Source organism: Siphateles boraxobius, unplaced genomic scaffold, assembly GCF_051911475.1.
Source record: "Siphateles boraxobius isolate OS27281-9 unplaced genomic scaffold, OSU_SipBor_1 36, whole genome shotgun sequence".
In the NCBI taxonomy this organism is placed as follows: domain Eukaryota; kingdom Metazoa; phylum Chordata; class Actinopteri; order Cypriniformes; family Leuciscidae; genus Siphateles; species Siphateles boraxobius.
In genome coordinates, this window is record NW_027508986.1 from 219,901 (window position 1) to 247,771 (window position 27,871).

At 36.8% G+C, this 27,871-nt stretch overlaps 1 protein-coding gene across 17 annotated transcripts in view; it reads right to left on the bottom strand.

The window, feature by feature from the left end:
• Positions 1-1,749: 1,749 nt before the first annotated feature.
• The window catches only part of LOC143702892 (inverted formin-2-like), a 48,048-nt gene continuing 21,926 nt past the window's right edge, over positions 1,750-27,871 (bottom strand). For 2 of the 17 annotated variants that reach the window (XM_077196814.1, XM_077196812.1), the window contains exons 5-23: positions 27,677-27,710; positions 27,438-27,579; positions 27,225-27,357; positions 25,595-26,335; positions 24,587-24,732; positions 20,808-20,869; positions 20,614-20,716; positions 19,985-20,070; positions 19,534-19,634; positions 18,186-18,256; positions 14,862-14,969; positions 12,760-12,830; positions 12,539-12,659; positions 10,907-11,071; positions 10,724-10,826; positions 9,945-10,097; positions 7,695-8,315; positions 6,289-6,342; positions 1,750-2,363 (exon numbers count right to left, since the gene is read on the bottom strand). In XM_077196814.1, coding sequence (XP_077052929.1) covers positions 6,290-6,342; positions 7,695-8,315; positions 9,945-10,097; positions 10,724-10,826; positions 10,907-11,071; positions 12,539-12,659; positions 12,760-12,830; positions 14,862-14,969; positions 18,186-18,256; positions 19,534-19,634; positions 19,985-20,070; positions 20,614-20,716; positions 20,808-20,869; positions 24,587-24,732; positions 25,595-26,335; positions 27,225-27,357; positions 27,438-27,579; positions 27,677-27,710 — 3,014 coding nt within the window. In that variant the 3' untranslated portion in view covers positions 1,750-2,363; position 6,289. Of the gene's footprint in view, positions 2,364-6,288; positions 6,343-7,694; positions 8,319-9,944; positions 10,098-10,723; positions 10,827-10,906; positions 11,072-12,538; positions 12,660-12,759; positions 12,831-14,861; positions 14,970-18,185; positions 18,257-19,533; positions 19,635-19,984; positions 20,071-20,613; positions 20,717-20,807; positions 20,870-24,586; positions 24,733-25,594; positions 26,336-27,224; positions 27,358-27,437; positions 27,580-27,676; positions 27,711-27,871 lie in introns of all 17 variants that reach the window. The other 15 variants (XM_077196816.1, XM_077196817.1, XM_077196810.1 and 12 more) reach the window with 11 other exon arrangements.

The window sequence follows — 27,871 nt, forward strand, 5'->3', positions numbered from 1 at the left end:
GACGAGTTAGGATTTTGTGTGTAAGCAGTTGAAAAAAAAAAACCCTAATCAAAATAGGGCCAGGAATAAAATAAAATAAACGTATTTCCTACTCCATTACTGGATGGAACATTCTGATCCACACAAATCAGTTTTTTAATAGCAGTAAAAACTATTTTAATGTAGTCGCGATGTTATAGCTATTCATAGATTGTGTCATGTTTATCAAAATAAAACTGATATAAAAAAACGTAGACCCCACTTTATTGATAGTAGTAGGCTATAGACTTATCTTGAACTTTATTCTTGTACAAACAGACGCTGTATTAAGCAGTACATAAAGCATTTAATGAAAAGTCTGTGTATTTAACAAATATTGCGTCACTACGGGAAGCAGAAAGTGTCCGATGTCAAACCATGGACTTTAAAAAAAATAACACGAACACACCTCGAGTCTTAAAAAAATACAGAATCGATACTAGTCGATTGCTGTCCTGGAGTCGATTCCGACACAAAGGCTTTTGAGAGTCGAGGAATCGAATCTTTTGGAGTCGACTCCCTATCACTGCGCGGAATGGGCGGGTTGAAGAGACAGAGCTCGGGCGGGACGAAACGGCTTGGAACTTGTTAGGTAGTAATAATACTTCTCACATGATGTTCTCACATCCACTGCTGATTTTCAATTCAACATCTAGTAAAGTTTTCCTACGTCATAACTCGGTGTAAATTGTCCAGATCGCTGCAGAGAGTTGGGTCCCGTCATGTGACACATGTTACTTTTCTCACCGCTGTTTAGAATAAACCAATCGCATTCGATGATGATTACTGGACAGAGATTCGATACTGCGTCCCAATTCGCACACTATCCGTCCTAAATAGTATTGGAAATTAGAATCAATGTCCCAAATCGTAGTATGATGAAATGAGTATGGCCTGTTCCAAAGATGGTCTAATTTTTCCGCTTAGAATACGAAGTGCTCCTAACGACTAGAAGAGATTCGATTTGAACTACAAACACGAATAAAAAGTGTTAGAAAACTACAAACATGGCGGATGCGCGAATCCGAAAGATAGAGATGGGCAGATTTTTTTGTATGCTAGTAACCAATCCTTGGAGTTCATAGATTTAATTATACAAATGCAATTATATAATTATAGAATGTAAGCATACACACGTCTCTAATAAGATATTTAAAAGCAACCCAAAGAGGATTCGCGTATCTGATCCACAGAGCGCCCTCTGAAGAAAGCGCATGCGCAGTCGACGTGCTTTTCCTGCGTTACGAAGCCACTACAATTAACTATTGATCGGTTTCTTTTAACTTTAGCTTGAGCATGTGATAGGAGATCAGCTGACAATGCTGATTTTATGCAAGTAACCACATCATGTGCTCTGACAGATACCACTGAAAATGATATCTACATGATGAATATCTGTGTCTTGGTGTGCTTCATCACAACACGTCCAATGACGATCACGTGTTAGGAGAGTGGGCGGAGCTTCACTGCGATATGACATTTCAGGGATACGACAATAAAACACTTGTAAACCAATGTAAATTTTATCTGTAGTAATTCTGTAAACAGAAAGAGAAGAGTTGAGAGAGCGTCATCTGTCTTTCAATCATTTTGTGTGTTCTTAACTGCTGGGTTTTGATTGGCTGACATATCTTTGGGGCGGGGCTTGTACGGCGTGTGAGTGATCATGGGGGAAAATAGGCTACATCATCTTTCATTTAAATTTGAATGCATTTCAAATGGCAACAAATGTGAGCTTGAGTGTCAAATCAATGACCGATTTTGCATTTTTATTTATAATTTAGATATTTTCTCATACATGAAATGCATCCTGACATCAATATGAAAGTCACACTCAAAAAGATACTAAATAGTCCAGCTCAACCACTGCAAGCGGAAAATATAATCTTATCACTTCTGCTGAGATATATTAGCCTATTACATAAATATTTTAGAATTGATATAAGAATGAACTAATACTTTATGCCAAACATCTTCATAACATATAAAGGTTACATTCAGAGCAATATTAATAGTGAACAGAAATTTATCTTAAAGGTTTCAGAAACACTGGGTTCATTTTTTCTCTCTCCTCCAAATGATCTGGTGTGTAAACAAAGTTTTTTGGGAGTATCATAAATGCATCTTACAGTGTGCAAATGTTTAAAATAGTTTGGTCAAATCTAAAGATTTAGCATTTAAAAACACTTCGGGCCAAACTCTAATACACAGTGTACAATGTGTATTCCTTTAAAGTACGCCGTAGGTTGTTCCTGGAGCCAGCCGATGCGCCGGGAGAGCGGGATCACGGCGGGAACACGCTCAACTCTTCCTTCTCCCTTTTGTTCTCCTTTTCCTGGAGCTTCCTGAAACGTGTGGAGGAAATAAAAAATAGGTTTAAACGTCGAGCGGCAACATTTGGTCTGAAATGCAAAGAAAATCAGTAGGGCTGCACAATATATCGCAAATGTATCGCGATATGCATATCGCAACAGCTTTCAATAACTGGGGTCATGAACTAAAGACAAAGAGAAAATCACTCACTGCTCTCGGCTGCATAACTTTAGTAGCTTTAATAAGAATCAGGGCCGGCGCTGTGGTGGGGCATTCGAGGGCCGTGCCCCCCTAGCGGTCATTGATGCCCCTCCTACCACAGGCCATGGCGTAGCCCAATATAATAGGCTATCCCTTTTAGTTATTTTTTTAATATTAAATAGTGGCATAACTTTGCTTTGAAAAGTGGCTGGGACAGCAATCGATTTAAATAGTAAATTGTGTTTAATTTGTCGTTTAACGAGATCTAATATGTGTTGTTGGTGGGAATTTGTACGTGAAGAAATATATAGATCCGATCCGACGACATTTTGTTTGTATTTCAATGGTCCAGTGGTAGCACTTTTGCCAAGCGTGTCAGAGGTTCTGGGTTCTAATCCGCACTCGTATAGTTTTTTTTTTCCTCATTAAAACCGATTATGTTTTTCAGTGGTTGTATATCAAACAGGGTTTGTGTGCATTTTACTTGTGATATCACCGGAACGAATAGAGAGTCTCCGCACAAGCCACAAGAGAACACTGTCTGTATCCACACAATCGCAGCGGCAACGAGCACTTTGATCACTTGATTTCAAAAACAACACATTTCAGCGTGCTAGATCGCCTCTTATTTAACAAACCAACGAAATGAATGCTCTGCTAGTTAACTGGAGATGTTATATTATTTGTAGGCTAGCTCAGATTTCTGATTTCTTAAAAAATAAAATAATAATAACTTAGGGGGCAAAATATTTTTTAGTGATTATGTGAATTACACTGCGCAATCCAAAGTAAGAAGGGTTGGCTCTCAGTCTCCACAGTAGGCCTACATAAAATATTCATTTTATTCGCATTTATGAGGAAAAAACAATGTTACGGACGTGTTCTCCGTTACAGACCTGAGCGCTCTGAAAGCGGCACTAAAAGATGCTTTAAAACTTTCACAGAGACATCAAACAGAAAGCACGAAACCTTTCTTTAACCTGAATTTCGTTTTGTATTAATTGTATCTTTATTTTAATCAATGTTTCATCAACCACTTGCCTGGATTTAATAAATAAGAAGTAAATAGCAGACTATAGATAAGAACGGAGGCGCCGGCGCGTGAACTGGAGCTCGTCTCATAGCCTAAATGAACCGAAACTCAGCGTATAAGGTAACCTACTTGCCTCACAGACATGTCTACTTTTACACAGAATAATCCATAACGAAAGAAAACAGACTACAGACTGCTATCTGCTTTTGTAATCCGTATGAAATGTGCAAAACGAAGCGGTTTTTATTTTTACATTTGATTATTGAGTTTCTGTTGTTAAACGTAATGTAGGATAAGCTGAACCCCTAAACCCTGATGTTAAAATAACACTTCTTATACTGTAAAACACTGATGTCACTGTCAGACGCTGTAGGGATGTTTTCTCGTCACTAAAAGAATGTGAAACACGTATGTAGGTTATAAAAATGTAAAGATATTTTAAAGATAATTTAAGTTTGTTTTACACACTTTGAGCATTATCGTATCACATATCAAATATTGCATTATTTAATGAGTTATCGCATTTTTCTTCAATATCGTGCAGCCCTAAAAATCAGCATTAAATTATAATTCAGCAGCAAAAGAAACTAATACCACCGAGGTTTCTTAAGAAAAGGATTGAGTGATTATGGTCAATTTGCTGAAGGGGTTAATACAGAAATACAATGGAAAGCAAAAATAAATTAGTTTGTTTTAGTTCCAAGTAAAACTCCCAAAACGGGTTTCATGTACATGTTACTTGTGTGATATTCAGCAAAACAATGTCTAAGCTCTTCTTAAACACTCCTATCCAGAACACAATATTACATCTCTATTTGATTCTGCACATCTGGACTATTTCTAAACTATTAGCTCTGCTTATCTTTCCCACTTCACTGATTGAAACCCCAGTTTAGTCTCGATGGAAACCCTAAAACACGTGGGGTTAAAGGTCACAGGTCGTAAGATAAACTGAGCAGAACGGTCAAAATCTCCACATTCTTCTGCTGTCAATCATTTCCTGATAGTCAAACAATCATTTCGCTGTCATTCACACTCTTAACACGGCGATAAATAATTACATAAATATACACGGAGATAATTAATAGATGCATCAAATTGATCAAAAGTGACATTTATACTGTTACAAAAGATTAATAAATGCTGTTCTTTTAGACTTTCTATTCATCAAAGAATCCTGAAAAAAAAAATGTATGACTGTTTCCACAAAATACTGTTTTCAACACTAATAATCATAAATGTTTCTTGAGCATTAAATCATCATATTATAGTGATTTCTGAAGGATCATGTGACACTGAAGACTGGAGTAATGATGCTGGAAATTCAGCTTTGATCACAGGAATAAATTACACTTTATTATATATTCACATAGAAAACAGATTATTTACATTATAATAATATTTCACTGTTTTTACTGTATTTTTGATCAAATAAATGCAGCTTTGTTGAGCAGAAGAGACTCTTTCAAGAACATTACATTTTACAGACTCCAAATTTTTGAACGCTAGTGTAAGGTTATATATATCTATCTATAAATTACAGGAACGTCTGTCTGTGTGTGTGTGTGTGTGTGTGTTATTCGCATATCTCTCGAACCGTTGGTCTGATGGATTTCAGACTTGACGGGTGTCGTGCTACGGGCACGAGTAAGTGCAGTGCCGAGTTTGAGGTTGTTTGGATTAGAAATGCAAAAGATATCGGTAAATATATCAGTAAAAGAAGCACTTAGAAGGTTGTGGTTTAAAAATAAACATTCAGACATAAACACTGTCAGCTAAACATTAAGTCTACACTGTTTACTTCTGAATATTATATTTTATTCAGGGCCATCATTTCAATTTTCCATATTTATTGTATGTCATTATCAGTATTTGCTTTCTACCATGCACAAATAAAAATGTCACTGAACTTTTGCTGTTTAATTGTAACAATGAGCACTCAAACACACCAAACCAACAATTACTAAAAACACACACAAAAACTGATTTTGCATGGGCATTTTGCACTAGTATACATATATATATATATTAGGGCTGGGAAAAGATTAATCGCGATTAATCGCATCCAAAATAAAAGTTTGTGTTTACATAATATATGTGTGTGCACTGTGTATAATTATTTTGTATATATATATATATATATATAAATACACACACATGCATGTATATATTTAATAAATATTTGCATGTATATACTGTATATATTTATTTATAATTTATATTATATATAAATATAAATTTATATATAAATATAATTTTTTTCTTATATGTATACATGCATGTGTTTGTATTTATATATACAAAATAATTATACACAGTGCACACACATATATTATGTAAACACAAACTTTTATTTTGGATGCGATTAATCGCGATTAATCTTTTCCCAGCCCTAATATATATATATATAAAATAAAGTGCTGCTGCAGTTCACTGAACGGCCACCGGTGGCGCTAATACAAGGGTTTCTGAATTCTACATACAGCCCCTTTAAACCAATAAAGAGATCTTTGTTAACAAAGAAATGGAATCAGATATGAGACAAAAACGGATTCATACAAGACAAACAAATGATTCTGTCCAGGACAAACCAGAGAAAGTTTAGACAAGCCCTGAGAACACACAGGCAGATCCGCACGAGACAGATGTTAATAACAGTAAGTAGAGGTCTGTTAGAGATGGGTTAGGCGGGTTCGAGCAGAGGTCCTGCTCAGTTCTCCTACCTTACTGCAACACACACGCCTTTTTAGAGCGTCCATTGCCTCTGTTACCCTCGACTTCAGAGAGTCAAAGAGAAAGAGACACGCTGAAGAAATGATTGACATTTACTTCATGACTCTACAGCACAAATGTCAGATACTTACATCTGACTCTATACAGCAGAACACACATATTCAGCCAGAACCAGTGTTAATCAAACTCCTTTCAGGAATTGTCATTGGTTGTCTTTTTTAATGACTATTCAATAACATGATGTCCAGAAAATGTCAAAGTCGTTTCAACCAAAAATCAAGAACAATGATTCCCCCCCCCCCCATTGTGACATTGTGCAATTTAGATAAAAGGATCTTTAATTATTGTTTTTTATTTTATTTATACATATATAAATATATTTCTAAAATGTATTCAAAGTATATATATATTTTTAATTTGGCCCATTTACTTTTTATTATATATACTTAATTTACATTTAGTTAATTTGATTATTAATTTACTTATTTTAATTGTTTACACACACAAATTAAAAATAAAATGAATTAATAAAACAATTAAATATAAATGTACAATTTTTAATATATCATATATAAAATGTATTATACGTTAAATAAAAAATGTAAAATTGACAATTTAAAAAATTGAACTAAAAATTGATATAACTTTACTAAATTCTGCAAAAAAATATTAAATATGAACAAATATTTTTTTTATTTATTTAAATATATATTTGAAATATTTAAATATAGTATGCTATTTGTGGTGCTTTATGCTGATTGTAAAGAACTGTAAAATATGCATTCAATATTTGATTTTTTGAAAATAGCCATTTTCTTTTGATCTTGGGCTGAAATGTGACCTGAACGTGTTTTCATGACAATCAAACAATTAGCAAAATATCTGGGATTGTGAACGGCAGGAAAATGCATTTCAAAATTTTCCAGAAATGTCCCAGCAGCTTGATGTTAAACATTAAAATATTATTAGTGCTAAGCAATGATAATGGCATCCAAAATAAAATTGTGTTTACATAATATATGTGCGTGTACTAATTAATATATATATATATACACATACATACACGCATATAATTAAGAAATATTTGCATGTATATACATTATTTATATTTTATATATAAATAACAATTTTTTCTTAAATATATACATGCATATGTGTGTACTTATATATACAAATTAATTATACACAGTAAACATTGTAAACAAACTTTTATTTTGGATGCGATTAATCATTGCCCAGCACTAAATATATTAAACATTAACTGTAAATATTTTATTAATAAAGTAAATATTTACAGTATTTGCACACCAAATGTTTTAAAAACACATTGGACACTTTCAACTTCAGGCAGCAGTGCTGAAAAACATGACCTTTATTAGACACATAAATAGATTACCTTCATTACTGCTTTTTTTGTTTCTTTGGAAGAATGGTTTCTTTTTTTCAGGTGTCCGGTGGGCGGGGCCTACAGGAGGAGTGGGCGGGGCTTGTGGTATCACTCCGTCTACTTCATCATGCGCCTCGACACCGTTTCCCGACGACTCGTTACTCGACCGAAGCGGGTCGTCCACACATTTGTCTTTATTCTCATCGCATTCACTGCTTGCTTTCGGGTCGACATTAGCGTTTAAAGGGTCAGTTGCATTTACTGGTGCAGAATCATCATCCATAGACCTGATGTGATTTGCATTATGGTTTAGAGGTTGTGGATCTGTAAGGCTGGCTGAAGCGTCAGGCTGATGTACTGTGGTTTGTTCTGTGGAAGGGTTTTCCTCAGTTCTGCTGCTCACACACAGGTTTAGTGGTGAATCAGTGACTGTGGAGTTGATCTCAGAGATGGTTTCAGGTGACTGAAGCTCCTTCACGTATGAAGGAAGGCTCTCTGGTTCACCGTTACCCAACGAAGATGATTCATCTCTGGGTTTGGTGCCGCAACTTTTGCCCGGATCTTCTGGAGTTGAGTGCAGGATTTCGAGCACAGACGATCCAGCTTCTTCTTCGACAGACCTGACACTTGCTGCTTCAGAAGGAGAAGAGATGGATTTGTTCAAGAACACAAGACTGTGTTGACAAGAGAATGGAGACGTCAGCATGAAGCACAGCAGCGTTTGGGTCGGCTTACAAAAATATACAAAACTTTTTCTGCAGAATATAACTTAGTTCACATGCAGCGTACAGCTTGTGTTTGGGTAGTTGACATCAGTGTCCTGCGGTGTGACGTACTCAAAACTGTGTTTCCCCAATTTAAAAAAATAATTATTGCACATGCAGTTTTATGAATATAAATCGAGCGACTACATGGAATAGTAGAAGGTTCACAGATGCGTCTCTCTGCAGGACTGTTTAAAATGCACTAGTGAAGGTAAAAAGGCAGGGCTGCATGATTTGGGAAAATAAAATGTATATAAAATGCAATTTTTTTATTGAAAAAACACCAGGCTTGCGGTGCTCGTTTGTGATTATCAATATGACTAAAATAATAATAAACAAATAAAAATACAAAATAGATAAAAACAACTAATATTTTGCTGTAAAAATCAAGTATTTAAAAAAAAACTTAATGATAATATAATACTTATTTAACAGTACAAATGTAAAATTCCAGTACAAATGTCAACCCTTTTGCCGGGAAAAATGCAGGGTTTTAAAGCAGCCATATTGTGATATTGTTTTATTTTCATTAATCATTCAGCCCTATAAAAATAAATAAAAAACCGAAAAGAAAAATGGAATAGCCTAAAAGAAATTACATTAATACTTAACACTTCTTTTTGATTTTGCTTAAAATGTTTGTGATTATATCTCAATATTACTGTATAATAATAAGAAGAAATAAAAAATTACAATTGTAATATTTCACACAAAAAACAAGACAACAAAAATAAATAATTCAGAAAATAAACTTATTTAAAAGTACAACTGAATTTCTTTACTTTCAAATGTTACACCAAGCTCATTTTTTATGGAAAAACCGAAGGGTTTTTAAGCACTTATTCATATTAGCGATTTCGTTCAAATAACCTGATTAAAAATGCTGAAATCATTTATATAGAAGATTTAAATTAATACTTTTCCTTAAACATGCATATTTTGACCTAAACTTAATGTTGAAAAAACAAATATGTCAACTACCCTTTACGCAGTTTACAGCTTATGTTTTACATTCATTTACATGCATGTTTGTTAACAATGAAGCATTTAGTATCACTGGCATGTGATTGACAGCTCAGACTGGTGTAAACCACCAATCAGAGGCGAAGAGAAGCAGCAAAGCCGATTGGCTGATTGACGTGAGGAATCGGGCTCAAATCCGAAAAGCCTAAACAGCCCTCGACGTTCTGCTCACGCACCGACTCTATAAGTGACTGGACAAGCAAACACGCTTTTACTTTAAAGGGGTCACATGATGTGCTAATCATATGTCAGAAACTTTTATTAGTTTGAATTAAAACTCTTTTTGGACTGCGATGAAAGTTACAGTCTGTTTTTATCATTCAATAAACTCCGATCATCGAGTCAAATCGGCTTCCCCTTTAATCCACTCACTATATAGACAGCAGCGCACAAGCCAGAAGAGAAACGAACAGATGCGTTTGAGACTTTTGCATTGGAGCCGGTGGAGAGCCTGACGGGATCATGTTCTTACCGGACGGTCCCGTATCCCTATGCATTTCACTAGAAGAGGCAGTTTCCGTTTCGCACCTGGGACGAGTCTTTCTCAGATGGAAACCCTTTCGAATATCCGCCAAGAGATGATCGATGATGCAGCCGTCGTCCTGCGGCACAGGCCCTCTCCTGACTGCAGTGACAGAAAATAGGTTTCGGTTATGGTCGGGGGGGAAGATATGGAATAAAATAAATATATTATAAATATTTCCACCACAGAATAAAATAAAAACATTTTAAAAAAGTATAAAGGAACTGTGATTTTCTACAAAAAAAAAAAAAAAACTTTTTTACATCTTGCAATCCTGATATTTTCCCTTCGCGTTTCTGAGTTTACATCTCGCAATTCAGCTTTTTCGTTTACATCACAAAGTAGAAAAAAATTAGAAGGGTAATTTATATATCTCAAACTTCCGACCATTTTCTCATAGTTGCAAGAAAAAAAACAATCCAATTGTGAGGTGGTTTCAAGATTCTGATATACATCCACAAAAGCTTATTTATTAGCTTTTTTAGGGGTTGCAAATACTAGAAGTGAATGTATAACATTTGGTCCCATTAACGGTTCTTGAACATCTTTATTCTTCCACCGCTGTGACTGAACAGCATACTGAATCTGCAGCGTCACAGCAAAATAAATGATGTCTGTTCAGCATTGAGACTCTGAACTGAATGTGACGAGAGCGAAATACTGGGCGCCATGACATAATACAAACACAATAAATGGACATACATTGGCTGATTAGATTAACGACTCACTTATTTTCCCATCTTCTCCTTTCTGTCTCTTGGAGTCGTCCTCCGCCAGCTGCTGCTTTCTTTTCTCGGCTTTGGCAGCTTGTTCTTTACGGATATTGTTTTCCTACAGGAAGGAAGAGTTTAATTGGTGCTCAGGTAATTTCATGATCTCTGCAGCAGGAACAAGCCACTGAAATCACAGACCTTTAAGGCTTTGAGGAAGAGTTGCCGGAAGGTCTTGAGGGTGCTGAAGAGTTCATCCAGCGAGAGCTGAACCACATCTTCACAGAGATACTGAGCCAGATCACCTTTCCTGCTGTCGATGTTCATAAAACGCTCCTCCAGAGCTTTACACGCAGTCAGGTTCCTCTACAGAAACATCAGGAAAAAGTATGGATGACAGACTCGGCACATTCATATAGTTAGAAACAATAGCAAGTTGTGATTTGTTGAATAGATCAACATATACATATATATATATATTAAAATTGAAAATATACAGTATTTCATATTGTAATTTATTAAAGTCCCCCTGTGGTGAAAATCAAGTGTTTTTTAATGTTGTTTATATGTGGTGTTTTTAATATGCTTTAAGACAAACCATGTGTAAATTCACAAGTCGACAGCATTGCTGAGTATTTTCTCCTTAAAACTGCAGTCTCAAAAACACGGTTTGAAATCGCTGGTGTTTCTGATGTCACAAACATATAGCCAATCCTGTCACGTGTGGGCGGGGCTTTTCTCCACTGACTTTTGATGATGTTCAAAGAGTTAAGGATGCTGATTGTTAGGAGGCAGCTGTCTGAATCTGAGATGACGAACTGGAACATGGTTTGTGTAACATTAGCAACACATTATTAGCTGTTTGATAACGTAGTCAATTACTGTTATGTGTTTAATGTACATAAAACACATTACCAGTCTGATACATCGATTTGTAGACGAGCCTGTATAATTCACTCTTCCTCTAAATCGGTTTCTGGTTCAAACATATATGACTGAATTAAACCAATATTTCCACTTGTCATTGTATAGCGCTTACTACAGTTGAGCGAGTGAGTGGAGGAGGGTCTAATATGCATTTTCAAATCCAAATAATAAATAAAGAAGGGGTTTTGAGTTACATTCAAGCTATTTTAAGGCATAAAGAAATGTTCCTAGGAAAAAAAAAGCCTAAACTGCCCCGCAGTCGATAATTGTATCCCTTAAAAACTCATCTTTGATCACCAAAATGACATATTTAAATGTTTTTTCCTTGAAAAAAAGTCTTAATGCCTTAAAATAGCTTGAATGTAACTCGACACCCTTGCCTCGTATACACGGTTCTATGGATATGCAAATGAGCCCCGCCTCCACTCACTCACTCACTCACTCAGAGATCCACTGGTTGTCGATCACACGTTGATCTGATTGGTCAAGGTAGTTTGTGACATCAGAAACACCAGCGATTTCAAACCGTGTTTTTGAGACTGTCTTTGGTTCACTGCAGTTTTAAGGAGGAAATACTCAGCAATGCTGTCGACTTATGCTTTAAGACAAACCATGTGTAAATTCGTATTAAAAATACCACACATACATATAAACAACATTAAAAGCTTGATTTTCATCACAGGGGGACTTTAAATATGTAATTTTGATTACCAAATATGAGTTAAGGGTTTTAAAATTATTGACTGCAGGGGGACTTAAATGTACCATTTTATTTATTTAATATACTACACACACACACACATATATATATATATATATATATACACAGTGTGTTTATATATATTATTATATATAATATTATATATAATGTTATATATATATAACAGTTTAAATAAGCGTTTCTACCTCAATAACCACTAAAAACTGCTCCTTGACATCCTCAACTGATGAAGACACCTTTTTTCCTGCATCTTTTAGTCTTTTTAGAAGATTATTTGTTTCTGCCTGAATCGACTCCAGATTTACACTGAAAAAACAAACACACACACAGCAGCAGTTGAGACTGAAATGACGGCGCTGATCTCGTGACACACACACACACACTCAGAGAACAACGGTTGTGTTACCCGGCTGCTTTCTCACAGGCCTCGATGTCTTCTGGAAGGTTCAGCAGCTCTGGGTGGTTTAACTCGGCTTCCTGGAAATCACAAGATGCACAACAAAGCCCAGTGTGAGTGGAGCAGCAGTAAATGATGCCATCATTCACCTCAAAATAAGGATTTACTTTGCTCTCATGTCATTCTGACCTCATAAAAGAGTTCATACTGCCAAGCTCAAACTAGGACACACACAAAGATCAAATCACATGGAATAAAAGTTCTTGAGTCACAGGAACGGTTTATGGTGATTTTTTTCTTTTTTGGAGCGTGACAGTACAAGCGTCCAGTCTCTTTGTACGGACATACAGGCTTGGAACAGAAACTCAAACATTATTTTTGGGTGAACCTACACTAAAATTACTAATATAGACCAATACCAAATTAAACATTATTACTGCGCTTGTGACAATCAATGTTATTTATATTACAGCTGTCAAGCTATTTTTTATTTTTCTAATTACAAGATGCGCACATCAAATTTGGCTGATAAATGACACCCCAAAAGATCATTTAAAGTCAGTTGAATGAGAAAAGTATCAAATAGACATTACAAAAACTAGTTTTAGAAAGAAATATGTTTTAACAGAATTTATTACACATTTACTTTTAGGCTTCAGCAGCCATGAGGCTGAGTATATGATGACAATTTTCATTTTTGGGTGAACTATATCTTTAATGGGGTTTTTTTATGATTTTTTTTTTAAAGCAGCACTATGTCGTTTTTGCGTGTCTTGCTCTCGGGGTCCCCCTACAGTTGGGAAACAGTATTGTCTTCTACTACGGTCGTAAAATCTGTCGTGGTTACACCAGGGGATACACGTGCATTTGTTGACAAGGCGATACCGTCTTGAGTTCTCACATCTTGGACAGACTGCCAGCGTTGCGTGTGAAATGTCTTCATCCCAGATACGTTGGCATATATTTCAGCATGTCATATGAATATAATTTCATGGGATTTATTTTTTTTCAAACTTCAAAATATCGCGTAGCTCACGTTTACAAGCCAGCGTCATTATAGTAGCCTATTGTCTACCGTTTTACATAACGGATATGCTAATTCAATTCAATGTTTGTGTGGTAGGTAATAGCCATATATCGCCAATATTATAATATCAAGCTACCATAGATAAATCTGCAAATTTGAAAAATCGATTTGCATTATAGCCTGAGGCAAGAAACTTTCACCAGAAACATAAATAAATAAACAAACTTGACTATCATGAAGATAAATGGAGGACCAGATAGATTCCGTAACATGGTCAGGCAGACAACAAATTTGAAAAAATAGAGATAGTATGCAAGCAATATATTTACTAGTCCAACAGCATGACGGCCAGGACAGCATCGGTCGGGCACCCCTCCTCCTCCTCCTCCACCTTTACTCACGGCAGCGAGCGAACGCTGGACCAATATTGATCCTCGTCCGGCCTTTTATTTGTCACTCTCCCTTTTTCTTTTTTAGTCTCCTCTGACAAAACCTTTGCCTTCTTCCTTTTAGTTTCTGCTTCGGTCATGACAACAACATACAGACGGCAATGAAATGCTAGTTGGGCTCTCACGTCAGAATTTGAGGAAGTGAGGGAAGTGACGTATGCCGCAAAGCAGTCGAATTTTGTAGTTCTTTTGTGTTCGGGTTCCTACCCGAAACCTGAAGTTACATAGTGCCAGTAAAAGCGATAGACACTGTCAGGCTACGGCAGACGTGTCATTCAACCTATTGCAAGTCGATGTACCATCGCAAGGGTCTTGGAAATATATTATGAAGGTTGAAAAACGACAGTGCTGCTTTAATGAAATTATACTCTAACTTTAAGACTAAAACTGCCAGTAGGTGGCAGTAAATATCTAAATGAGTAAGTCATTGAATCATTCATTCATTTGATTCGTTCAAACGGCTGATTCGCTTAGGAATTAAGTAAATGGGTCTCTTTATGAATGAGTCACTGATTGATTGATTCGCTGAAAACGAGGATTCATTCAGAAACGAAACATCGCTGTGTGCTGGTCTGGCTTTATAGGTAATATTTTTCTTGACAAAATTAAGCAAAAACAGACAATGTTGTGTGTACCTCCAGGATGTGATGCAAGAGGGTGATGCGACTCTTGTTTGCTTTTGTTTCAGTGAGTTTCAACAGTGAACTAATCTTGAATCCCTCAGCGTTTCCTGTGTGACTTCCCTGGCAAAAAGGAAAAAAATAATGATTCAGAAAATGAGGAACTAAGACACTAAATACAGAAAACAGAGTATCCAAGGTGATATGGGCATTACAGCCACAGACTCTGCTGCCCAAAGACCAACAACATATTCCAAGTTTACATTTCGATCAAAGGCTACAGATGCGCAATCACTGATGCATGACCTTCAGATTTAATCAATGTACAAATTTAATATTAATATAAACTGAGCAATAATAAATTCTATGAATATAAAACTCTTTAAAGTGCCTCATTGTGCTATTTTTAAGACTCTTAGTTTTGTTTTGGAGTCTCCTACAACAGGTTCACATGCATCCAAGGTCAAAAAGCACTAATTTTCTCATAATATCCCCTGCAGCATCAGCTCTTTTCTCTCAGTGTCTGAAACGCTTCGATCAAGGATTCAGCCTCTAAGCTCCGCCTCTCTGAGAGCTGCTCTGCTCTGATTGGTCAGACAGCCCAGACTGTTGTAATTGGTCAGAAATCAAATGCTCATTATCATATCTGAATCTTAGCTCTTGACACACAGTGATACGAACCGTAACGATGGTGTGGGTTTAACCGTATCAATCTCAGTGGATTTGCAGAAAACAGCGTCTCCTCGACATGAACCAGGGTTCCAGACTAACTTTTCCACTGGTTACACTGGTGCTACCAACTTTCTCAGTTGGTCGCACCAGCATATGATTTGGTCGCACCTTTCTTTTGTTGCTACATGACATGGCATTAATCAATGCATGCTGATAAATAGTGGTCTTAATCTGCATACCCTAGTTTTGCACTGATGTAAAAAGACTGACAGTGACACAAGACCTCATGTTAGCAAAATGTTTGAATCTTTTAACTCTCAAATCAAAAAACTCTCAAAAAACCAATAAAAAAAAACATGCATGTTCTTTTCTTTTTTATATGCCATAATTCCTGAATTCCTAATTGGTGCGTTTCACCATCAGCAGAGGTGGGTAGAGTATCCAAAAACTGTACAAGTACTTATAGAAATATTTACTCAACTATTTTAAGTTACCTGAGTAAGAGTATCATATCATGGCGTAATAATCTGTTTGGTTGTAAAATGTATTACCTGAATTAAATGAAATCGAATGTATCGTGCTGTGGAATCATTCATTCACAGACAGCTTACGAAGATGTTCAACTAATAATCGATGGCAAAAATATGATGCATTTGCAGATTTGCTTTCACTAGACTAAACTAGATCCACGGCCACTTCATCCAAAGCTCTTGATGTTCTTAAATCTTCCTGTTACGACTCCCGAGTCGAGTGTGATTGAACGCGCTTCAGTGATTCAGTGTGTGAGGAACTGAACAGATCATTCAAACGGATTCGCGAACCGATTTAGACAGATCTGCCAACATGTTTGATGAAGTATTTTAACTGAATCGACTTGTTAATTATGTTATTACTTGTATAATTATTGTTAATTAAATAATTAATTTGTAAATTGAGCATCGCTCATGCCCATAAAAAGATACAGCGCGCTTGGAATAAACAACGCATTTAACAATATGTATTGCATTAAAAATAAAGTAACGAGAGGAACGTCGCCCCAACGTAACGAAGTAAAAGTACAGTTTTTTCAATAGAAATGTACTCGAGTTAAAGTAAAAGTACCCACATTTAAATCTACTCTTAAAAGTACAATTTCTCCAAAAAAAAAAAAAACTCAAATGTAACCATTTACCATCAGTGTGCAATGCGCGTGACGTGAACGTTCGTTAATAAATAAACTGCAAGTGTCTTGCGGAAGAACATTGTAGCCGGAGCAACTTCTCTCCGTTAATGTCTATGGCGAGCAGTGTTGGGGGTAACTTATTACAAGTAACTTGAGTTACGTAATCAGATTACTTTTTCAAGTAACTAGTAAAGTAACGCATTACTTTTTCAATTTACAACAAAATATCTGAGTTACTTTTTCAAATAAGTAACGCTAGTTACTTTTTCACATTTATTGACTGACAGCTCTCCTGTCCCCATGTTGAGAGAAATAAAGTGAGGTGTTGTGTGCATTTGCATTGAACATGCATTTACTCATCTCACTTGCACAAAAACATTCAGTATTCCTCAAAAGGAATAAAAACAGTCAAATGCAATCTCAGAATTTTGTGCAAAAGTTTTATAATTAACTATGTTAAATTACAAAAATATACTTTATGTATTTAATCTCACTTTATTAACCAATGTCTTTGCTGCTGACCTACAATGATCTAATTCAACCATACTAATAAGCAAAAATGACTTTAGATTAGGTTTAGAAATAAGAGTGTTGAACTTCCTTCTCCTGTATCCTATTGTTATTTAATCAAGAACAGCAGCAGCTGAAAGGTTTGTTTGAGCGGCGCCCTCTACTGTACAGTAGTAAATATGCATTTCCTTCAGCCTTAGGCTTATTCATTTAACTTTTGATGTGAAAGGGCCTTAACAATTGGCAAAAATAGATTGTTTTAGCTGTTATTAAAAAACAAACAAACAAGCCCATGCACGTGAGAAAAAGTAACGCAAAAGTAATGTAACGCATTACTTTCCATAAAAAGTAACTAAGTAACGTACTTAGTTACTTTTTTGGGGAGTAACGCAATATTGTAATGCATTACTTTTAAAAGTAACTTTCCCCAACACTGATGGCGAGTCACTGGGCAACTCCGCAGCCGAGCCGACACCGGGATAAAACAGTCAGAATATAAACACTTATTATAGGCGTACCGTAGTGATTCAGGATAAGTCAAAAACACGGTTTGGAAAATGGATTCATGATGTACCCGTTCATTTTGAACATAAGTTACGGACTGCAGCAGCTGCTGATATACAACGGCGTTCTGTTGCGCATGCGTGAATATAACTGAGTAGTACATGACCACGCACTCGCACAAATGCCACCACATGAAATTTTAACTCGCACACTCTCAAAAAAATGGTCGCAGTCTGGAACCGTGTGAACAACACAAACCAAACGCTTCCAGTCTCAGATAAACTACAGTGTTTGAGGGCGGAGCTAAGAGACGCTGTTCAGCCAATCAAGACCAGAGGCTGGCATTATGCTAATTAGTTACAAACCTACGCAGATTCGTTTACGATACTCAATATGCAGAGCTTTTACAGTCACAAACAGCGCTATTACACACTACATGAAAAGATATTTGTAAAAGCACAAGAAGGGCACTTTAATGGTGTTTTTCTTACATAGTTGAGGAAGTTTCCAACATCAAGGATGAGCTTGCAGAAACTAGGCAGCAGTGAACTTTTCCTGAGACCTGCGGGACGACACACACTTCACATTTTAATCCTGTGTGCGCTTAGAAATATTGTAAACATTAAACAATAATGTGAGACAAACTTAAATGCATTGATGATTGCAACATTTAGTATGAACATCTCATGTGTAAATATGATGCATGACGATCTCACTGAATGTTTCAGATCTCGAGATGTTTAGGCGAGACATTACAGGTGAATTTTTAACTAGCAGATATCACCATGAAACTTTCCCAGTTAATTATTTACATTAAGATGAGAAAAAATGTATTACAAGTTTTTTGTAATTTAATGTTTAAATATGCAAATTTGGCGTTGATTAAACATGCGCTAATTTGCATACATTTAAAAAAACCGAAATCTGAGTATTGACAAAGCCAGGTTCACATATTAGATGGGGGAAAAATTACAGAGGGATTTATGGATATCTACTTTTGTTATCATGTAAATCAGAATATACTGCCAATAGCCTTAAAAAATGATTTTCGCCATGTTTTTTGGAATAAAATGTTATATAAATCAGGCTAGGAATAATATATTTACAAATCTCTCCGTAAATGGCTTCATAATATAACTAGGTACACGACTGGAAAGTTTGGTGTATAAAGGAGCTACTGAAGTGGAGATTTCAGACTTGGAGTATGAGAGAAAAGTCATTTTGAGAAAACGAGCTTTAAAGATTTATATTGCAAAACCAGATTGCGCATTTAGAGTTAAATCCACTGATCTATATAATGTCATTCTATATAGATCAGTGGTTAAATCCCCCCTTTCACTTTCACGATTGGTTGCTGATAAAAAGGAAATGACCATATTTGGATCCGACAGCATTGTACAGGAGAGAGCGAGCTTTCTAACGGTGTGTGTGATGACAGGGTGCCGGCAACTTTTGATGAATTTAGGCGAAATCGACAGATGCAAACGGACGAAGTGTAGTAAAATAAAGACCTAAATTTGTATTTCGGACTTTTTTTCACCAGCAGTGATTGTGTCAAAGCAGCTTCACATTAATAAACAGGAAAATAACTGTTTATTTTCCTGTTTCCTGTTTAATGAGGTCAATTCAGCTTTACATAAGACAATACTCATTCAGATCAATTCAGTTTCTGCTCTCATCTGATCAAAAGATGCAATCAAATCAATAATATTACTGAATATTAATGGTCTTGAGCCTTAAATTATTTAATGATCTGCTGCATGTTCTGCGCCTGAATATCTTCAGCAGACGACACACATACACACACACACACACACACACACACACACACACACTCACTTTCACAGGCCGCTTCCACTAGCTCGACCTTCGGCTTCAGGATTTCGAGCATTGACAGCGTCTCCTCACCCAGTAACATGCATTCTATCCTCAGCTGGTAACTGTGACAGTTAAATAAAGACAAACTCAAGTCTCAACTACAAAGTAAAGTTAGTCAGAAAAAACTTTAATGTTGGCATGACAAAGCCTTGACTGAAAGTTTGAAAACTTTATAAGCTTCCTAGCATGTTTTAAATTGATTTTAAACAATTTCTAACAGTTAGAAAAGAACTTCAGTTTGACGTGGTTGTAGCTTTAAAGCTCTAGGTCAGAGATACGGTTTAAATTCAGTCACAGAAGAAAAAGAAATCCTGTCTAAGCTTATTAATCATAATAATAACTGCCTCATGCATAATACTGGAAGTGTGAATTTGAAACACTTCAGTATGTGGTGATTTTAATGCAACTTTACCAGGGTACAGCCAGCAATAAGAGGTAAAAGTGGTCCACATTGGCCAGTTTGTCTGGATCTCCTTGAAAGGACCTTAAGTTGTCAATCTGGAGAAGTAGAAGAAATAAAGTTACTGTTCGCATCGCTGCGCATCAAGAGCGGAGATTCAGATATGATAATGAGCGTTTGGTTTCTGACCAATCACAGCAGACTGGGCCATCTGACCAATCAGAGCAAAGCAGCTCTCAGAGGCGGAGCTTAGAGAGACTGAATCTTTGATCGAAGCGTTTCAGACACTGAGAGAAAAGAGCTGATGCTGGCTAATGTTAGTTAGGGGTAATCAGTCTTACTGTTTGGTATCAAAGACCAATGTACGTTTTTATGTAACTAACTTTAAGTTATGAACAGTCTTGAAGAAAAAAAATTGGATCACTAACTTGTAAGACTAGTCTTAGTTTATGCAACTCGCCCCTGTTGTAGGAGACTTTAAAACAAAACTAGGATTAAAAATAGAATAATAGGGGCACTTTAAACATTTCCAGTGGACAAAAAGACAGACATCATAGATTGTGAGCCTTGTTTTCATTCGCATCAAGATCTATGAATATGAAATACTTGTGAATTATCATTTCGATTTTATTGGGAAGTACCTCATGTTTTTCCGGAAGCAGTTTCACGAGTTGTTTCAAAGACTCAACGTCAAATTTCGAACAATCTCCTTTCTGCAGCATCGCCACAAACTCTTCAAAAGAGCTGTTTGGAAGGGAATCAAATATCTTAAACATCTGGCCACAATAATCTTAGAAACACACACCAATGAGGAGTCAGAAACATCTGATCTTACCACTTAAACTGCTTCAGAAATATATTCAGGTTCAGATTCTTCTTGGCGTCAATAAAGGAAATCTGAGAAACAGGAGAGAAATCGATGAATGTTTTTCATGAAATTAAAATTAAACCCTTTTGTTTAGTTCAAATTTCTGCTCTGATTGTGAACGTTTCATCAGTGATGATTCAATCAATCAGGGATTCACAAACTTTTTCATCAGCCAAAACCATTTGAGCTGTTTTTTTTCTTGGTTTTACATTTGTAAGGTTAAATTATTAGCTTTTAATCAACTCATGAACTGGAGAAAGGCTGCATTTATTTGATCAAAAATACAGTAAAAACTGTAAAATATTATTCCAATGTAAAACAGCTGTTTTCTATGTGAATATATAGTAAAGTGTAATTTATTCCTGTGATCAAAGCTGAATTTTCAGCATCATTACTCATATATATAAAATGATCTATATAGAGTATCATTACTCATATATATATTCAGCTCAATCCAGACGGTTGTCATGGGGGGACCGCACTGTAGTTGCAGCCGTTGTGTGTGCTGACGCGTGTTAACACTAGACAGAAGGAGATTTACATCACCATATGGCAAGAAGCGTAAATGGATGGAGAAGCATAGGTTACTGTAAAGCTATGTTTTAGTTGGTGCTTATCTTGGCGAAAGCAGAGTACAAATCAGGATGAAGTTTTAACATCTACTCTCGTGTAATGGAAATCATTATATATATATATATATTAGGGATGCTCCGATTGATCGGCCGATATTGGCTAAAAATAGATTGATCGGCGAACCCCAAAAGCGCCGATCATGTGACGTAAATTACTCGCGCGACTTTTTCCCACCTGCATGCGTGGCGCACGGGCACACGACAGCAGAGTGGAGCTTGGCAGTGGCAACATGAGTTCTCCTTCACCGGAACGAATAGGGAGTCTCCCAACGGATTCTAGCAAGCGACTGAGTGAAGACCGTGCACCGCGCGAGCCACAACAGAACGCGGTATCTGCGCCACTGATCGATGCGGCAACGAGCACTTTGATCACTTGATAAAAAAACAAAATAACATTTCAGCGCTAGATCGCCTCTTATTTAACTAATGAACAAAATGAATGCTCTGAGTTAACTGGAGATGTTTTTATTTATTTGTATTGGTACATTCGTGCCGCGAGATGTTTCAAAAGTGTTGGTGGTATTGTATTTTTTTTGATCTGACGTAGTTGGTTCATACTACATCAGATTCAGATTATTTTATTTAATGCCATGTCAGCATTCAAACCTATTTTCATGGCAAAAAGTCAATTATAAAAATACAAATATCATATAAATACAATAAACCAAAACAAGAAGTCATTTTATACAATATATATTTTTAAATGAACATGATAAAAAATCCAAAACCTTTTCAGGCATAATCTCATTAAATATGTCCTTTAATGAAGTAACTTCATAAAAGAGCATTCTGCTCAACTACATCCGACGTTCATAATAATAACAGAAAAAAAACTTGCCATAGTTTTGTCCTTTTATCAGTAGCCAGTTTTGGTGTAACAAGTTGTAGATTTTGTTGCCAATTAGTAAATGTAGTGGGTGTATTAAGAGGCTACAATTTCCAAATATGCCTAAGTGTAACTTGATCCCCTCCCATTAGGCTGATCTGATGTGTGTTGGTCTGCCTGACCCCTCTTTGTTTGGAATAATTTAATGTTACTCTTCCTTATTTGGGAAAGCTGGCCTACAGTAGCCTTAAGACATCTCATTTTCTAAATACAATTAAATAAACACATTTCTACAAATGGTGCAAACTCTGCTAGATTATAGATAAAAGATTCCCATTCCCCTGCCATTCTGTGATCGGCAATCGGCAGATCATGATTTTGGTGATCGGTAACCGGCCCCAAAAATGCTGATCGGAGCAGCTCTAATATACAGGTCCTTCTCAAAAAATTAGCATATTGTGATAAAGTTCATTATTTTCCATAATGTAATGATAAAAATTAAACTTTCATATATTTTAGATTCATTGCACACCAACTGAAATATTTCAGGTCTTTTATTGTTTTAATACTGATGATTTTGGCATACAGCTCATGAAAACCCAAAATTCCTATCTCAAAAAATTTGCATATCATGAAAAGGGTCTCTAAACGAGCAATTAACATAATCATCTGAATCAACTAATTAACTCTAAACACCTGAAAAAGATTCCTGAAGCTTTTAAAAACTCCCAGCCTGTTTCATTACTCAAAACCGCAATCATGGATAAGACTGCCGACCTGACTGCTGTCCAGAAGGCCATCATTGACACCCTCAAGCAAGAGGGTAAGACAGAAAGAAATTTCTGAACAAATAGGCTGTTCCCAGAGTGCTGTATCAAGGCACCTCAGTGGGAAGTCTGTGGGAAGGAAAAAGTGTGGCAAAAAAACGCTGCACAACGAGAAGAGGTGACCGGACCCTGAGGAAGATTGTGGAGAAGGACCGATTCCAGACCTTGGGGGACCTGCGGAAGCAGTGGACTGAGTCTGGAGTAGAAACATCCAGAGCCACCGTGCACAGGCGTGTGCAGGAAATGGGCTACAGGTGCCGCATTCCCCAGGTCAAGCCACTTTTGAACCAGAAACAGCGGCAGAAGCGCCTGACCTGGGCTACAGAGAAGCAGCACTGGACTGTTGCTCAGTGGTCCAAAGTACTTTTTTCGGATGAAAGCAAATTTTGCATGTCATTCGGAAATCAAGGTGCCAGAGTCTTGAGGAAGACTGGGGAGAAGGAAATGCCAAAATGCCTGAAGTCCAGTGTCAAGTACCCACAGTCAGTGATGGTCTGGGGTGCCATGTCAGCTGCTGGTGTTGGTCCACTGTGTTTTATCAAGGGCAGGGTCAATGCAGCTAGCTATCAGGAGATTTTGGAGCACTTCATGCTTCCATCTGATTTCATTTTTCAGCACGACCTGGCACCTGCTCACAGTGCCAAAACCACTGGTAAATGGTTTACTGACCATGGTATTACTGTGCTCAATTGGCCTGCCAACTCTCCTGACCTGAACCCCATAGAGAATCTGTGGGATATTGTGAAGAGAAAGTTGAGAGACGCAAGACCCAACACTCTGGATGAGCTTAAGGCCGCTATCGAAGCATCCTGGGCCTCCATTACACCTCAGCAGTGCCACAGGCTGATTGCCACCATGCCACGCCGCATTGAAGCAGTCATTTCTGCAAAAGGATTCCCGACCAAGTATTGAGTGCATAACTGAACATAATTATTTGAAGGTTGACAATTTTTTTTTGTATTAAAAACACTTCTTTTATTGGTCGGATGAAATATGCTAATTTTTTGAGACAGGAATTTTGGGTTTTCATGAGCTGTATGCCAAAATCATCAGTATTAAAACAATAAAAGACCTGAAATATTTCAGTGGTGTGCAATGAATCTAAAATATATGAAAGTTTAATTTTTATCATTACATTATGGAAAATAATGAACTTTATCACAATATGCTAATTTTTTGAGAAGGACCTGTATATATATATATATATACACACACACATAGAAAACAGGTTTTACATTGGAATAATATTTACTGTATTTTTGATCAAATAATGCAGCATTGGTGAGCAGAAGAGACTTTCAAAAACATTTGACCGCCAGTAATGCATTGGCAGGTGCTTTTATCCAATGTGACTTTTGAAATATTTCCCTCAGTTCATATATTCCCTGTGAAATGCACTCATGACCTGCGCTCTACTATTCGAGCTTCAGCTGCGAGATGCATTTGTATTAAACTTCAAACCTCTTTTAGTTCTTTCTTGGCAGGCGCGGCCAGGCTCTTGTCTTTGGGTTCAGCCACTGGCAGACAGAAGAGCTGCTCAATGCTGCTGTAGTTCGGCTCCAGGGGCAAATCATTCGGGACGGAGGCCCACATGGAAGGGCCGTCTACTTGGAAGAACGAAAAACAAACACGCTATCAGACATGTGCAAACTAGCTTCAGATGTCCCACGTACAGACACGTCAACTGTATTGCACACAGACATGGCAAGAGCTGATTGAAAGCATCAGTTCCAGGCTGATTTTATGGCGCTATACAAGAGAAAATTAATCACTGTTCTTGATCTTTGAAATATATTCAGAGTTTGCTAGAGGCAGTTAAACCACCCATAAGCAGAAACTGTAAATAAACTTATTTTGGATGCAATTAATCGTTTCACAGCACTAAAGTTTGTTTTTACAATATATATGCATGTACTATAATTATTTTGTATATATATAAGAAAAAATTGCATGTATACATTTATATTATATAAATATTTTATATATAATAAAAAAAAATCCTTAAAATGATACATAATTTATATATACAAAATAATTATACACTGAACACAAATGCATTATGTAAGCACATATTTCTGCTAATTTCTTCCGTGTTTACTGTCCAGCCACATCAAACTCTATTATTATTACTACTAACTACTAAACTAATTCTGCACCTAAAACGCCCTTTAAAAACCCATCAAACTGTGGTTGGTCACTTTACAGGTCTATTCTTGTCTAAATATGCTGTTATTGGCCAAAATAAGCTGCAAACTGGAACTTTATACTGATTAAACTTTATACTGATAATCAAAAGTCTGGCTATTAGTGGTGTTATTTAAACAGCATTAGTTAGCAAAAATAGCCCTGACTATTGCATTCTACATTAACATCTTCATGCATTGTAAGCAATGCATTTTTTCAGCTCATGCGTTTCAGTCAAACCCAGACATGTTGGGTTTTCTCCCAGATATGCTGGTTAGGTCTCACCACTAAGCGCTCTGGAGTTGAGTTTCTGCCAGTTGAGTTTCTTCATCCTGAGGGAGGGGTGAGGGCCGCTCTTCACCGGTGCGCTGTAGTATTGACCAATCGGATTAAACGTCTTCGCCACGATCACGTCGCTCATACCAGGAGGAGGAGGAGGTGGAGGAGGCGCACCCATTCCTGGCAGAGGAGGCGGTGGAGGAGGCGCACCCATACCAGGTAAAGGTGGAGGCGGTGGAGGACCTACAGAAGCCATGCCAGGTAAAGGTGGAGGAGGTGGAGGACCTACAGAAGCCATGCCAGGTAATGGTGGAGGAGGAGGAAGCATCCCTGATCCAGGTAAAGGTGGAGGAGGAGGTGGAGGAGGAAGCATCCCTGATCCAGGTAAAGGTGGAGGAGGTGGAGGAGGAAACATCTGTGATCCAGGTAAAGATGGAGGAGGTGGAGGCGGAGGAAGTATCCCTGATCCTGGTAAAGGTGGAGGTGGTGGAGGTCCAGCCCCTGTTTTGACAGGCACTGCTGAGAGAGGAGGAGGTGATGGTGGAGGAGTAGATAAGGTCTTTGTGTGGGTGTGCTGTGGTTCTTGTTTTTTGGATGATCTACAAGAACATTCCAGTTTCTCGTCTTTGGGCTCAGTCTGAACGGCTTGATTCTTTCTTTTGTAACCGTTAACCTCAGAAGAACCTTTGGGTGCTTCCTTCGAGAAGACGAGACGCTGCAGAATCTTCTCACACGAATCCATCTCAGCTGAACGGAGAGAACAAGAAAATCTCATCAGCACATTACCGCCAAAATTAAATGTCCAGACAAAAACTTAACATCAATAAATAAATGAATACATGAGGAAATTAAGTGGACAAGCAAGTAAATAATCAACTAAATGTATATGTAAATATGTACGTAAATAAATTAATATGTTAAGTAAATCTATATGTAAATAAGCACAAGCACATGAATAAATAAATATGTAAACAAGTAAATCAATGAGTAAATTAGTAAGTAAACAAACTAATGTGCAAAAATAAGTAAATAAACAAGTAAATACGCATGAGTATTGTAAATGAGCAAGTAAATGTAAATAAATAAGCAAGAAATTAAATATATGTACATAAAGTGAATAAGTAAATTAATATGTAAATCAATAAGTAATTAAATAAGCAAAGGAAAAAAAAGTAGCAAATAAATGTAAATATATAACCGAAAAATAAGTGTATGTATATTTAAAAAAATTAAAGTAAATAGATTAGCAAGTTAATATGTAAATAGCCAAGTAAATAAGAAAGTTAATTTGTAAATAGGTAAATCTGTAAGTAAATATACAAGCAAGTGAAAAAGTAAATAAATATATAATTCAAAATAAATAAAATAAGTAAATAAGCAAGTAAATAAAAAAGCAAGCAAGTTCCCCTTAGTTAAAACAAAGAGCTGTGATAACGACAGGCAACCCACAACATTTCTACAGCTGAGACTGATTTAATATAAATAATGACATTTCTGATCAAACCTAGAGACATGCCTCACATAAAACTGTGAGCACAATTCAAGCAAGTTCACAGGTCAAACTCAAAGACCACCAATCAACAGGTCCGAGTTTTCCCTGAGAAACAGCCTGAAGCGTCCGTCATGGGAAACTCACAGCTCTGAGCGATCAGTGTGGCTCGGTTCACGAGCGACTCCAGCGCCTGCCAGATATCCACTCGCTCGGGACCCAGAAGCAGCAGCGCTTGTGTTATAGACAACAGCTGAAGCGATGATGGGAAACTGCTCACCTGCACACACACACACACACATTACTGAGGTGTGGCTGCCAGAGAAACCAGTGAGAATTACCATAAAACACAATGCTCACCTTATTAAAGAGAGATGTGAAGACTTCTTGATGGTTGCTCATGTCGATTCCTCCATAAAGGCTCAGGAGCTCGTCCTCATCCTCAGCCATGGCCTCTTCAAACGCCTCACACTGGATGATCAAGTCTTCATCGTCCTCTTCCCTAAAAGACACACACACACACGAGTGAACATGAACTTGAGTTTTATTTCATGTTCAAATTCCTGTTGCACATTTAAATGAATTCAGATGAAACTCACCTAAGCTTTGGCAGTAGGTGAAGCAGTTGTAATCCTGGTGAACAAAAATAAAAGTAGTATCCATAAATAATGCTCACAAACATCTAAAGCTCTGTGTTGGAAAGCTCAGACCTGAGTTGTGCTAAAACACAAAACAGGAGGCGGAGCTAGTGTAATAAACAGGTGAACACAATTAAGACCTGGTCATTTCTGTTT